Raw genomic sequence first — 15,872 nt, forward strand, 5'->3', positions numbered from 1 at the left:
CTACCATCAGCTATGTTGGAAATGACCTTTGTTATGGTTTGGCCTACAATGCAGCAAAGTACATGGTTTCTGCAACTTTTTGGGTGGAGGAATTAATAATTGATGTTTTCATAATTTGACATTCAAATCCAAGATGGCAGCCAATTTTCTGCTCAAAAAGGTCAAATTTTCAAAATCCTTGTAGAGCCTGAGTTGAATAAAAAGTAAAACAACATGTAAGTACACAGAGGTCAGAAAGGTCAACGTGTGGTCCATGAGTAACAAACCTTTGCTCTTTATGGTAACTAGTTTATCTCTATGGTCAGTGATTTCGTAATGAATTCATTTTAAATGAATGTGTTTACCGGAATACGCTGGCATACAGTACATTTGTACAGCATCCACTTTATGGCAGTATAAGATATTTAACAAAGTAACAAGGAATTTAACATGGGATTTAAACTTAATTAATTTTGCAACTTTACATTGATTGGGGCCAAATCCGGGGTCTGAATCCAACAGAGGCATTCCTCCTCTGTTCTCGGGCGTAGGCTACAGTGCTTGTTTGTCCCTGGCCTGTTGTTCCTCTCCTCGTCCGTTCTTCAATTTCGATTAGCTCTTCATCCGTTGTTATAAACAAGTCGATAGTCGTGGGAAAATGGCCCCGGTGCGCGGTGATTCCTGGTAGACAACCAGGTAGACAAAGGAGTCAGCAGGAAACTCAGGAGACTTCAGCGGGACTTGGGGCGAGAGTTGGATTCACAGACCCCGGATGAGGAAACCGAGGCAGCCCGGAGGAGACTAGACAGATTCACGGTCATTTATGGACGAGATATTATGAGGATATGCTACATTGCAGGAAATACGTTATTTGCAGTGTGTACTACGTATGCCCCGTTCGCCTGTTTTGGCCAGTTCCAGGACTCTACTCGGACCTGAATAACTTCTATGGCGATCAAAATGAAACCAAAATTCTCTGGGTGAGTAAAACAGCATATTTTAAGCTGGAAACCAAACTCCCATAGACTTCCATTGTAAAAATGCATTTTTGGTCGAATCATATTTAGGTGATTTTCAAAACTTTCCCCACATAGGATTCCTTGGGACTTTTTTTCTGTCATTAGAACATACTGAGGAGACAAAATCCATTGAGTTTGCTTGCGTTGCAATTAGTGAGACGTTGAACCCTATATTTACTGGACTGAAAAGGTTTTTTCCCTCACCAAAATGTTGCCACCTTCCTGACAAGCTAGCCTGACATGGTTGGTACCAATCGATACCTTAGGTCCTATAGCTTCATAATGATACCAGAAACTTCACTCTGGCTTTAAAACTGAGCCCGGTACAGCGTCTGAAATTAAAATTGTGATATTTCACGAATATTGTCATATTTACGAAAATCGGCCCAAGCCAACTCCTCAGGGTTAATGTGTATATGTAAAAACTGTCAAAAAAAATGGGGGGAATAAGACAATTCTCTTTTGGACCACTAGGCAGCTGCAGAGCCCACAGTTTGGGAACCAATGGGCTATCCTCATCTGTGTTATGCACACAAATACTTCTGATGAGTAAGGGGGAAGAAAATGTTGGCAATCAGGCTTTTGGGTATTTTGCCTCATTTTCTGTAAGTGGATGGATGATTAATTTGTAGGCTACTGCATTGACATATGCCCACCATGTTCATGTTCTTTTGATGAAAAAAAGGGGAAATAACTTACTTCATAGTTTCGTGTGTTGATCAGAGATGTGATTCGGTGGGCCACAGAAGAATTTCAGATTTCAAAGTGGGCTGCAGCATCTATCCTATAATAAGAATGAGTATAAAATTGAGTATGTGGACAATATTTATGTATGTTTTTTGTATGTTTCAATTCTTTGTCCGGCCACAGCTATGCCGTTTCAAGTGCGATCGGGCTAAAACTTTCAGGGGGTATAAAGGGCACCAGTGTGGGTGACCTGACAGAGCCGGATTTTTTTATTAAGCTAATTAGCTAATGATGTGATGTCATCAGTGATCATGGCATAAGGGCACGCACACACACAAGGAGGCATTGTGACAAGACTGGTCAGTGATGTCACACACAAACAGTAGGCATTGTGACAAGACTGATCAGTGATGTCATAGTGACAGTGATGGAGCCGGATCTTCGATGTGATGTCATCAGTGATGAGTCAGCAAACTGTTTCAGCCTTTGTCCCACTGATGTCATAGACATTTTAGTCTTAACCCTAGAACACTAACGTCGGGTGATTTTCACCCGGACAATTGAATTCACGTGATTTTCATTGTCTTGCTGGTGTCTGAGGTGGGCGGGTCCTTAGGTACCTTCAGGATGCTAACTGACGTCATTGAATGTAGGTTTGTTTCCCTGCTCCCATTCATGGTTTTTTCTACCGGCTACGTGTCCGGGTGATTTTCACCCGACGTTAGTGATAGAGGGTAAAATATCTTCGGGTTAGTTACAATGGTATTGTGGTGACTTTTTTTTTTTTTTTTCACCACACAAGTCCCATGAATGAGTGGACCGAAGGAGAAGTTGGGAGCTCCTGTTTTTTGGGGGGAGGGGATTTTTTTATAACGATTACCTAATTTTTCCCGAATTTGACATATTTTTTATAGTGTCCCCCATAATAAACTTTTTTGTGTTTTTTGTGATATTTCACATTTAAAAACAAAAGAAGAGTACCTCAACTTGCCATGTATTGTTGTACTTTAAGATATTTTGATGAGAAGTATGTTTTATGGGGTATATTGCATCGGGTGAAATACACCCGACGTTAGTGATGGTGTGACTTTAAATCACGTTAGTGTTCTAGGGTTAAGAACTGATGACATCATCAGTGGTATCACAACAGGCAACAGCCTGTGTTTCGAGGCTATGACATCACTAATGATGTCACAATGAAATTGATGTCATCATGACCTATATATTTATAAAAGGATCATCAACTCGAACTCAAGGACTCCTGCTGAGAAAAAGCTAACTTCATGGGCCAGGGGAGCTACTGACCCCAAGGGAACAACAGCTGCTGGGACGGGAGGACAAGCTACGGGCGAGGCCGCACAATCATTCAATGAGGTTGTCATTGTAATATTAAATCGTGAAAAAACTAAATATAAATATTCAGTGAGGTAGCCCTATTTCTTAGTTAACAATGATGTTTGTGATTGGTAGATTCCTTTCTCAACACAATCCATGATGTTCCTCACACTAGCTCCACATAGTTAGCCACAAACCAATACAAGGTCAATGAGGTCACACTCACTTCTGATGGGGAGCGGGGGTCAACATTCCAATTGACAAACATTTGTTTTTCATTAGTCATTTTAATGTAAGCTAATTAATTTATCAAAATGTAAACTTAATGTCTGGAAAAGGGTAACAGGATGAGTGAAACAAAATCGGCCTGGATCCAAAGTCAATGTCCTTGCCCAGCAAGCACGGACGGACCCGGACGAATCGAGAGAGCCCAATCGGGGCCAGCTCAAGTCATATCATGACGAGTCAGATCTGGCCCAAGTATCACTATCCAACTAATTTCACTCACCACTGAAATATCCATGAGGATAACTAAATGGTTGCAATCAATCACGTATTTCTCAGCCTGGGCTATTTTTTATCCAAAATCCGAGTGATCAGCAGTTGTGGACATCTGCTGATTAACAAACTGTTTATTCGTGGAGGTGGGACTACGAGGAGATGAATTGCGGGGGAATCCTGCAATTGTCTCACTTGCATATCGTGTTGCCAGATTGTTTTGAAAGAGAGAAAATACACTGCGAGGATTCGCACTTCCCGGATCAATAGCTCATAAACGAAGCGTGTACTGCACACACAACGCCTCCCCATCTTAGTAAGGTAGACAACGAGCTACAACCTCATCATGAACGATCCTCCGAGCTGGACAAATAACATTGGTCTCTATGTGCTGCGGGCGGTGAGGCAAGTGCTTAGGGACCGTCAGACTTGACGCCAACGTTTTAAATAAAAAACAAGTTTCTACCATAATCCTATCGTATACTGTACGGTAGGCTATGTATTATCCGTGTCTCATAGCCTGTTTGTGTGTGCAGGAGCATTGGCAAACAAACGTACAGGCTGGTGACACTTGTAAATTTTGAGGGGACCCTCAATGATTCTTCCAGATTCAGTTTTGAATTAAATTAGCTATCATTTTTAATAAAACTGTCCCGACTCCATGGATGTTATACTGGTATAAAAATAACAAGGGGTCCATGTTTTGAAACAGTAGGCTATATTACTCCAACCTACAGCAGAATATTTCAGCGAATAGTTAGCGTAGCGGTAGAATAGCCGGCCTGTAAGTTGTAGATCCCACACGGGGTGGTATTATATTTTTTGAAAATGTAGCATAAAATTGTTAATCTGGACATAATTATAGCTTTATGTATAAAGTTGCTGAATATACACTGTGTACATAGCAGAATAACTGAACATGCCCATTCATGGTAACGGTCATATTTCGACGTCAGCTTGACGTTCCCGCGTAGACGTCTAAATCATCCCCAAATCACCATGTGATCTGGCCTAGTCCTGAACGTCACTGGAACACGTCATCACAACGTTATCATGACGTAATTTTGCTTGCTGGGTGTTCTACACATCCAAAAGTTCACACACAATCATTAATCATTAATGAGGAGTTTATTAAATATTTGCAGCGTTCCCACCGCAACAGAAACAATAAGTGCGTCTCTGACGCTGTGCACGGGTCAGAATACTGGACAGGGATTGGCTCCAGTATTTGTGATGTCACGAATCATGCTCGTTGAAAATGGCCTTTTCAGTGAGCTCAGAGAAACTTTCCACTTTCAGCAGACGATTGTGGAATTCTGCAGTGAAGCTCAAACATTCAACTGAAGGAAAAAGAGAAATGTGTGGCAGCCTGGGAGAGCCCTTCACATGTCACTGTTACACTCTAATGAGCCAAAGAAGGTTGAAAATAACTTCTGAAGGTATTTTGAGTTACTTTCTGTATTAGTACATCATGGTGAATAATTCGTTTTGCTGGAATGCCACTCTAGAAAATATGTTGTGGAATGTTTAAACCCATTTTTCTCGTTTTATTTTTAGACATAACATGAAATACTCATAACTTTTGATCTGTTATGTCATTCAAAAAGTTATATATAGGGGAGAGTATCTAATTTATGGAAATGTCAAAAAATGAAAATTCAGAATTTCACCATGTGAAGGGTTTTTGCAGGCCACCACACATTTTTTAACTTTAGAGGGTTTTTAACACCGACAGGATCTCATGTTAATGTTTTGTGTTGTACGCATCTCAAAAAAGCAGCCGTCGTCCCGATGAATCTATTTCAGAAGCTAAAAACTTGGCTTGCGTTTCCCCTGGAGTTCCCTCTGTCCTGTCAAGTTACAGTTTTAGTTATTAATGCTTAAATGTCCCAGGATGTGTGCTGCAGTGACATCGCCGCACGCATGAAAATGTTACAGAGGATCGCAGCACAATTCGAGGATGAAGCACATTATTCTGACTGCTCGATTTCCCGTTTCTCCACATTTACCAGAACATGCGCACCAGCAGAACAAACACCTCCACAAGTCACACACCTCCACTACACAGAGCCAGCCATACAAACTGGCTGCATTCACAATGAAGTCCTTATACCAGCCCTAGTGCACTCCTATTAACAAAGAACTCTTCAAGAAAACTAAGAGACCTTTATTCCCCCACTGAGGAACGTTTCAGACGGATATAGGTTAAAAGTCCATTCATACTAATGGACATGTTTTAAGTTCAAACATGTCTATTAGTATTAATGGACTATCTTTCGAATGAGCCAAGGTTGAAGGAACTCAAAAATTAAACCTGCTTGAAATAGAAAATATATATTTTTTCTTTTTAGCATTTGCTTAGTTCAGCCAAATCATGCCCTCCATCTAAATCCACACATCTCTGCATCCTTAAAGGATACGTTCACCAAAAAATCTAAATGCAGTCATTCACTGGAAGGACAGGTGACGTTTTTTAATCCACAAATCTTTCGTGTTTCACAGCAAAGCACCATTGCATTATTCCCCTAAACCAGTGCTGACCAATTTGGGGCCCGCGCTCTGTTTGTTTTGGCCCGCCACGGATTTGGGAGGGGGGATTTTTTTTAAATTATATATATCCACCCCCCCCCCCCTTCACCTGACAGAGGAAGCTTCACCGGTAGGACATAGCATGTGGGAGGTTCACGCTATTCCAACCAGTTCCCCTCCCTCTGAACAGGCACCCTTAACGACCAGAGGAGGAACCACATTAGCAACCAGGATATTGCATGTTTTTGTCAAATTGTGGCCCTGACCGCGTGACCACCTTCGACCGTGGGTAGCTACTGGGACGTAAGTTGGGGCTTGGCCAGCCCCGGCTGGGTCACCTGGGCGAGGGTGTATGATGTTGCGAGACCCGAAACATCCTATGACCCCAGGGTACATCACTGAGGATACGTCCCAGTTATGCATCCATGCGATGTTTTTTCTTTATTATCATGGCAAATTGTTTACAAAAGATGGACAATAAAGCTGATTTTCAAAGTACCTTGAGGATTTTTCAAGTTGTGAATTAAGTCAAATTTCTCTCTTGATTACAAAGGTGGAAAATACAACTGTTTTTAACGGGGTGTTTACTGATTAAATGTTTAAGCTCCCCACAAATGCAGATGTTTTTTTAAATATATATAACCAATTGCAAATTATTACAATTACCAAACAGATAAAAAGATTATATTGAAATGTTATTTTAGATTTAGAATGTTAATTTTCTATAAAACACAATACATTTTAATGTAATTCCACGTTTATTTTTGGCCCTCGGCCCTCCACCCAGATTGAGTTTTGGCCCTTCATGGGAAAGAATTTGGGCACCCCTGCCCTAAACAATTGAAGTGGATGATTGGTGAACAACTTTCAAACATAAAAAAGCCTCCATAATACTCGTCTGGCATAATCCAAGTCTCCAGAATCCCGAATCCCCAAGATGCCAAGTTGACTTAAAAATGTGTCATTTAGTCTTTTCAAGTCAACTTGGCATCTCAGGGCTTCTGGGGCGTCTTTCTTTTTTTTATGACATTTGACAGTTGGTCACCATGCACTTCTTCAGTTGTTTATGAGAATGCTGCAACTGTTTCCCTGGAAATCTCCACAAATGTTTTGTGGACTAAAGAACTTTAGCTGACCTGAGGTGAGTAGATAATGACTGCATTTTCAATTTTGATTGAACTTATCCTTTAACTTGCTTATCGTTAGGCTAAAAAGGTTGTAACCCAACTTGCTCCCAACATCACTCATTCATTTCCATTCGGGTTTCAGTTCACAAAATAGTGAGTGCAGTTTATCATTAAAGACAATTGCCTCTTCAGTCCTGAGTTTCAATCCAGCACTAAATGTGTGAAGCAAATCATTGCTCAGGTATGGGTGTAAATTAACTCAACTTGTAATGAAAAAGAAAAGAAAAAAGTAATTTGTGGACTGTATACACAGACATCTATACATATATGTTGGGGGGGGGGGGGGGGGTGCAAAGTTCCTTTGAGATGCCACTATGACTTGACTTATTGGTCCATTTTGTTTGTCCATGTGTCTGTAAAAAACTGTAGCTACACTGAGCGCAACATAGATGCAACAATCAGAGGCTCTGGCCCCGCCCACAATCAGTCAGAATAGAGCAACATGAGTCACAACCAGGATTGAGAAATCAAGTGAGCACTAATGGGGGATAAAATGGGATAAAAAAAAATCGGGAAAAAAAGAATTAAAAAAAGAAAAAAGAATAGAGCAACATGTCAAAGTAGCTCACAGTGTGAATGCATGTTAAGGATTTGGAAAGAGTGTGTTTTGCTTCCTTACTGTGCGTTCACAACAGGGCTGTAGATGTGATTTCGCCCCGGGAGGCGTGAGGCAAATTTTCACCTCATTGCCTGTTCGTTTGAGTGAATCTTTTTTCCACCCCAGTGTGACCGCAGTTACTCTTACTACTCTGGATGTCAAATGGCACAATGACTCTGGTGTAAACTCGATCAGGGTACTAATATAGAGCCACACAGTCGCAAGTAAATCCGACTACCTTTCCGCATACATACCACACCCGTGTAAAAGGCTTTGGCTTTTTAACTCCTAATCCAATGTGAAAAACACTAGTGCAGCAGCTGATCTGCATTGGGTCATATCAGAAGGACAGGACGACATGTTGCTACAATTTGGAAGTGTTGGAACTCACTGGAATGGCCACATCCAAAATCAAACATTTTATTTATGAATTTAAAATAAACCATAAATGAACTGCAATATCTATTGCTTTTCCTAAGTTGTATTGGTGTGAAATAATATGAGGGATTGGTTAAGATTTCTAGCATCTTGGTCCGCTGCCATCAGATTGGAGATGTGTCAAAACACTTTCACTGCTGCCGACTTGGGAAAACACAAACCGCAACTCATATTCACTGTGAATCCAATGACATGACAAAACAAAGCATTGCTGTGCAGATTCTTAAGAGACTTGATCAACTTCTTCACGTACATCTCCATTAACTTTACTTTAAGGAATAAACTTAAATTGACAGAAAGCTCACGTGGCGCTGATGTAATCTTATCACATTTGATATTTTCCAGTGAAACAAAGTGTGGTGCCTGGGAGTAAAGAGAGGTAGTCTGCTACAAACAACCACATACCAGGATTTAAAGATAGTATTAGGATAAAAGATTATTCCATAGTTAGGCTTGAAGTCCAAGAATTGGCTTTGGTTTGACCTGTTAAATACGTGAACATTGGCAATCATCACAGTATCACTTAAAAAATAAAAAAACAAGAGCGTTCTGCAAAGGATTTTGGTAACGCTTACAATGACAAAGCACATGAAACAGAATACCAGGGCCTGCGCTAGCTACAATAAGCACTTAAGCAAATGTACTATGTTGCCCTAAGTGCAGAAATAGATGATCATTGATTTACAGGGGTCAGGGGTCAACGAGCCAATTCCTTCAAAAATGCAGACATCTCAAAGCAACTGTACATTTCCATTGCAGTGTTGTATAGCTTGAGGAAGTGTCTGAAATAAAATAAGACAATCTGAATGAATTGGGCATTAAGTTCCATTTAAACATAACATATTCAGAGAATCTGCTCAGACCTGAAACATTTTGGTTACACACTCGGGTGACTTTCATATAAAAAAATGTTTTGGCCAAGGTTGGTGCTCCCTTTCTTTGACTTTCTGCTTGGGACAAATGGATTTGTTTCTGTTCAGAATCAAACTCTTTTCAAGTATAATACATTGTTATGGATCCTTCTCCCGACATCCCCTCACTGGGTCATGTGGTCCGCTAGCTAGCTGACGGGATCCTGCCAACTCCTCTGCAAGCACAATGGTGGGCCAGCACAGGCCAGTGGAGGGGGGAAACCAAGCCCAGAGGCATGCAGCCTCTGTTCAGGGGTGTTACAACAAGTAGCTATGCTAGCCAGATTAGCCATAGCAGCAACAGCAAACAGTTTCAAGTCCTCTGGAGGCTGTGTTGGACATGTCCTCTGGAGGCTGTGTTGGACATGTCCTCTGGAGGCTGTGTTGGACATGTCCTCTGGGGGCTGTGTTGGACATGTCCTCTGAAGGCTGTGTTGGACATGTCCCCTGGGGCTGTGGTGGACATATCTAGCAGTTTATTTCTTCCTGGTATGTTGCCTCCGGGCCTGCAGCCTCTGGCGCGCCCCCAGCGGCTTGGATCCAGCCCCGATGGAAAATGAGGGAGTTGCTGGAGACCCTGATTACAAAACACAGTGTCTGAGTATTAAGGACGGTGAATAAAAACCCAATACAAACAAATGCATTCATAAAGATTGAGTCCTGTACAATTTAGCAGCATTTTGAGTAGAGCCCGACCGATATATCGGTTTGCCGATATTATCGGCCGATTACCGATATATTGTATCGGCCAATATGGTGCGCCGATATTGCAGTTTTTTTTTTTTTTTTTTTTTGAAGTTAGACAGCATGTTGTGTATATTTGATATTTTTTCTTAACTACCGGTATTTGTTCTATTGTGTTTTTGTATTTCTAGTTATTTATAATTATTAAATTCCCAGTTAAGTTTACTGTTTCATTGCATGGAGTTTATTAATAAGCTGTAAAATATCCTGCCTACATTACATATTTCAATTCATGTCAACTCATATCTTTGTCAAGTGTTTGATATTTGAGGGTTGCTGATGTGGTGCCTCCTCTGGTCGTTAAGGGCGCCTGTTCGGAAGGAGGGGAACTTGTTGGAATAGCGTGAACCTCCCACGTGCTATGTCCTACCGGTGAAGCTTCCCCTGTCAGGTGAAAAGAAGCGGCTGGCTAACTGCCCATGTGGAAGCATGGAGCCAGTTTTCGCTCTCCCCAGATCGGCAGAGGGTGGAGCAGCAACCAGGCTAAATAAATAAAAAATTAGCACTAATGGGGGATAAAAATTTGATAAAAAAAAGAAAAGAAAAAAGAATATCGGCCGATATTATTGGTATCGGAATTTTTTTACTCCCTAATATCGGTATCGGCCTCAAAAATCCAGTATCGGTCAGGCTCTAATTTTGAGTGCCTGAGCCCGACTAGAACAGTAGTTCTCAACTGATCTAGCCTCACGACCACGTTTCCTTAGCCATTAACCCAAAATTCAGATTTCCATTCTCTTTTTTTAGGCCTATATGCTTTAAACAAGTTTAAACAGTTGATGGCCATGCCAGTTTTTCCTTCGACAAAATGTTGCCTGAGTTTGGAGCATTATTTAGCCCTCTCCACGACGAGATGGTACCAATGGTTTTCTGGTTTTAAAAATGAGCCCACTACAGCTTCTGAAAGACAGTAATGTCAGCCGCGGACACCGGCAACCTCAAGGCAGAGTCCTGCGCGGGTCTGATTTTCAAGACCCGGTTCCGCCCGGCCCCGCGACGTGCAGTACCGACCCCGCTCCCGCTCATATGATCAGTCAGTACCGCAACCCACCCCGCCCCGCAGACATGAGACCCACGCTCCGCTCCGCTTCCGCATATATATATTTTTTTAAGTGAACACAACCAAAGTAACTGCGATCGTTTCACAATTCACACAGGAAGCGAATAGCGGTCTTTTCTGGCCGAGTCACTGACGAGAGCCAACAACGGTGGTCGGTGCAGTCACACTCGGCAGGCATTGCATAACGTTATTTACAATTAAGCACATTGACAGTGTTTTGTCACTGGTGCCAGTGCCAGCAGGCCAGCCAGGGCCAGGCAGCAGCTAAAGGAAACATGCTAGCCTTGCTGGCGCTAGCTGTCATGCAATGCAACAAGCTAGCTAGCATAGGTCTAGGTCTAAGATACTGAACAAAATGTACTAACGCTACTGAACTGCAGCCAGTCAGTGACCTACCTGTCTCTTGTGCCTGCCCTGCCCTGAGTGACGACCTGACCACTGACCCCCCCCTCCAATAAACAAGCCAATACTGCCACTTAGCCGCCAGGATTTGCAACTGCAGTATTATCTCTGAGTCTGACTGATTGTGACAAAGACGTCAGGTCGTCAGACTCAGACAAAACATGAAGTTACACACTGACTGAATTATTATCGTTATATAAAAAGTAAATAAAACTACATATATTATACAACACCCGCGACCCGGGCCGCATGTTGTTTATTCTACCCAGATCCGAGCCCGCAAATAAAATGAAGACAAAATAACACTCGCCCCCCGCATTTTTTTGTGGGTACCCGGCGGGGCCCGGCTCGGATCCACTCAAAGCGGCCCCGCTTCCATATCCGATCCGATACCGATACCACAACCTTGAGTATCTGCCGATACCGATATCAATCCAATCCGATCCGATCTTTTTCCCTCGCTTATACAACTAAGCTGTTAATAATAAATTTACCAATGCACTTTGCTTAACCCAGCCAATCTGTGGAACAATATTTATTCCCTAAATGAAAGGCTATATAGCCCAGAACATAGACTCAGTAATGCACACACACACACACACACACACACACACACACACACACACACACACACACACACACACACACACACACACACACACACACACAAGATGTAGTTATTTATCTATGGCCTTGTTTGGCACTACGTGCAACTGGGCTAAACATGTTATAGGGGGGGATCAAACTTACCGGCTTTATTGACGATAGAAAAGTTGACCAACACAATAGTCCAAAAGCTCACTGTATTGCTTTACTGTTAATGACTTACCAAAAGAAGTGGGTACAACAGTGTTGAAGCCTTGGACAGGGGTACCAGGGCTTCCAAAGGGAATGGGAGCAGCAGCAACACTCTGGCCAAAGGTGGGGGTAGACGTCCCTACAGATAAAGCAACATTCATTCAAATATTAAATGATTTCCTACATTTCGGGATGCACTGATATGAAAATTTTGGCCGATACCGATATTAACATTGCTGTTATGGGTTATGGCCGATAACTGATATTTACAGATTTCTATGATGTGGTAATAAAATTGAGTACATACTGAAAAAACAAAACACTGAATTTGAAACAATGTCATTTTTTCCTGACCCCCCCCCCCCCCCCATTTTGACACAATTTTTTTAGTTCAGGAGATGATTTAACAGTTTTGGCAGAAAGCATTGCAAATGAAATGGTAAAACTTAAAAGATGGTTTGATGTAAATAAATAAGTTGTCGTTAAATCTGGAAAAAAAACTAAGTTTATGGTTTTTGCTAATAGAAAAAAAAGATGAAAATTTATTTTTGTTTATAGATGGAGTGCTAATTGAAAGTGTGTCTGAATTTAGGTTTCTGGGAGTAATAAGGGATGACAAATTGACATGTAAATCTCATATAGCTGTAAAGCTATAAGCTGTAGATGTAAAATCCAAGTTGTGTAAGAATATTTCTGTTTTGAGCAGGGGTACGTGTTGGATTACAAGACAATGCAGATTCTGTATTGTTCAATTATTTTGCCTTAACAACACAGGCGGAACTAATGTTTTCAGACCGTAAACAAAATCCTTAGAGTACAATTGGTATTTTCACATTATCAAATCTGGCCCCCATTCAAAAAAGGTTTGGACACCCTGCGTCATGATTCAATAATGTTACTTACAGGTCTGCGCTCGTACTGAGCATTTCCTCGCCAACCTCTTGACGGTGAAAAACATTTGCTTGTCACAAAAAAACACTTGTTTGACGACTTATTTGAGGGAATGTAATTATGTTATTGATCACATTCGCTAAACTGTTGCTCTTTGAACAAGTCGGGATGTTTGTCGGCGTTTGGTCAAGCTGGTCGTGTCGGCTGTCTTCACCTCCGCAGTCCGCAATTTTAAACATTGTTTATAGACGGGCTATGTAGTGTCCGTCCCCGTTAGTGTCAGCAACGTAACGTAAGCGAAAATAATTCCATATTTCGCTCTCTGTGCATGACCAAGACAAGACCGGACAAGACTGTGTGTGCTCACAGTAGCCATGTTTGTTGTGTTGAAGCTAAGCACTGATTGAGAGAGGAGGGGGGGGACGCCCACGGCTGGGGGCACTGCTTGGAGCACTCCGCAGTGCACTGCCTGCTACACATACACTAGAGATGTGCGGGCTGCAGTTATAAACGGGCTGACCGCGCATATAAAAATAAACATTCTGATTAATAGCGGATGGGTTGCGGGCGGGTGAAATTATGTATTATTAATGAGGAACATCTATCTATACTATAATGACGATAGCGTCTGTCTGTCTCTCTGTCCTTCGCGTATCTCGAGAACCGTTGGTCGGATCGACTTGAAACTCGGGGAGTGCGCTGATGGCGACCTGACGGAGTGCAGTGCCCTGTTTCCGTGCGATTCGACGCGAAACACGTTCGATATTTGAATATTTGTCTTCAGTTCTGCTCCTTCAAGCCCTAAGCCCCAGCTTTAAGTAGGGTCGTTGACAGTAGTGAGAAAAGTAAACGTAGCGTCGTTGACAGTGAATGGCCCCCATTCACTGTCAAGACCCTCTGTTTACTTTGATGTGAGTATTGAGGGGGGCCGGCCAGCATCCCTCCTCAGGTTCCAATTAAAAAATGTCTTGCAAAGAGGGCAGCATGAAATGAGCAGAGAATGGTGTATTTGTAAGCTGAATAAGCAGCATTAATATTCATGTGAAGGGGAAATAATCAGTAGAGCTCAGTGATCTTAGTTAAGTGAGATTTCTAAGAGATTTTTATGTGGCTATAATGGTAGGCTATAATGAGTCACGCATTCAGAAGTAATATCCTCTAGGGTTGTGATACTCAACTTGCGGCCCGGGGGCCAGATGCGGCCCGTGATAGGGTGCAGAGTGGCCCCCTGACAATTTCCTAATTCACAATGAAAACTAAGGGGCCCTTTACACGAGGACAGTTTCTGGAAGAAACGACACAATAGCGTTTCCTTCACACCTTTTCCTTCACACCTTCTCCCTGTTTACATGAGCGCTGTTGAATTTTTAAAACGCCGTAATGTACATGCCAGGTCGCTAGGTGGCAGTGTGATCACCTTATTCTTTGCCCATACAAGGACGCTTCTGCATGACGTCATTTCGTAATTGTCTTTCCGGTTTTAAACACGGAAGTAGAGTAGGCCTACCGCAGTCATTAGACTTGCCAAAAAGCTGTTTTCAAGCTAAAAAACCCCCAAACTGTTTTAAAGTTTTAATATTTGTCGGGTGAGAACGTAACATATATGTGACCAGTTTATCAGAATAACGCCTATTGGAAATCTTTAACGAGCAGCGAGGACCGGGAGCGCTGACTGTGCAGACACCGGTCGGACTAGCTATCTGTCAAACCCTACTGTAGTTAGGCTACTGGCAGTGAGAAAACACTGTCGAAGTGCTTTTGTAACTAACGTTAAAAATGCCGACCGGGTACAGCCATCGGCTCCTCGCAGCAGTAACGTTATGAACATGTAACTGAAGTTGGCCGCAGTGTGGCTTAATTCTGAATGTTGAATGTAATCGCGTGTGTCGCGTGTGCAGGCACGTCAGAGTTCCTGAAATGAGCCGTCTCAAGCGATTACATGGAGCGCTCAGCGGGAAGCGTCACCAACAATTCCACTCTGGAGGGTGGTTTCAAAATGTGCCGTTTCCTAAGTGCAAATTCGCCGTCGCCGTCTAAAAGGGAGGCACCAACGATAAAAGTATTGCCCGTCACCATAGGAAACCGTCCTCGTGTAAAGTGCCCCTAAGGTTAAATAAACGTTGACTGAGCTCCAGCTAAATTATCAAATATGGCTGTCTGCTCGCCACCCAGGCACTTACAGTATATGTATTAACTATGCAAAAGAAATTGAGACTAAACTCCAGCTGACACCCCAAAATGAAATGAAAAATGAATATTAATGTTTATTGACTGGTCCCTTGCCTCCTGTCATTTTGCAAAAGTGGCCCCCAGGCAAAGCAAGTTGAGTATCCGTGCTCTAGGGCCACGCCACTTCCAGGAACCCCCATCCTGTGTAAGTAGGGTTCCCAGAGTAAAACCTGGCTATTTCCACCACTGCTTATGGATGAGCATCATCTGCTGCCATCAAGAACCGTTGGTCGGATCGACTTCAAACTTTGGGAGTGTGCCCTGTTGTGCAGTGCAGTGCCCTGTTTTCATGCAATTCGGCATAGCGCCACCTACTGGCAACATAAAAAAATGCTGTTTATCTCAAGAACCGTTCGTCCGGTCGACTTCCACTTTGGGGAGTGCGCTTAGGGGGACTCAAGGAAGTGCAGGGAGCTGAATTCCGTGCAATTTGGCATAGCGCCACCTACTGGCAACACAAAACATGGTTTATCTTGAGAACCTTCAAACTTGGGGAGTGTGCTCATGGGAACTCGAAGTAGTGCGCGCGGGGGGGGGGGGGGGGGGGGCGCCTACGGGGTGGTGCAT

At 42.6% G+C, this 15,872-nt stretch overlaps 1 protein-coding gene across 1 annotated transcript in view; it reads right to left on the bottom strand.

The window, feature by feature from the left end:
• Positions 1 to 8,312: 8,312 nt before the first annotated feature.
• The window catches only part of pom121 (POM121 transmembrane nucleoporin), a gene marked incomplete at its 5' end in the record, with an annotated part of 29,163 nt that continues 21,603 nt past the window's right edge, over positions 8,313 to 15,872 (bottom strand). Inside the window, 2 exon segments of the mRNA XM_083636286.1 lie at positions 8,313 to 9,758; positions 12,217 to 12,324. Coding sequence (XP_083492412.1) covers positions 9,658 to 9,758; positions 12,217 to 12,324 — 209 coding nt within the window. The 3' untranslated portion in view covers positions 8,313 to 9,657.

Source organism: Poromitra crassiceps (genome assembly GCF_964638095.1).
Source record: "Poromitra crassiceps genome assembly, chromosome: 1".
Classification (NCBI taxonomy): Eukaryota; Metazoa; Chordata; class Actinopteri; order Beryciformes; family Melamphaidae; genus Poromitra; species Poromitra crassiceps.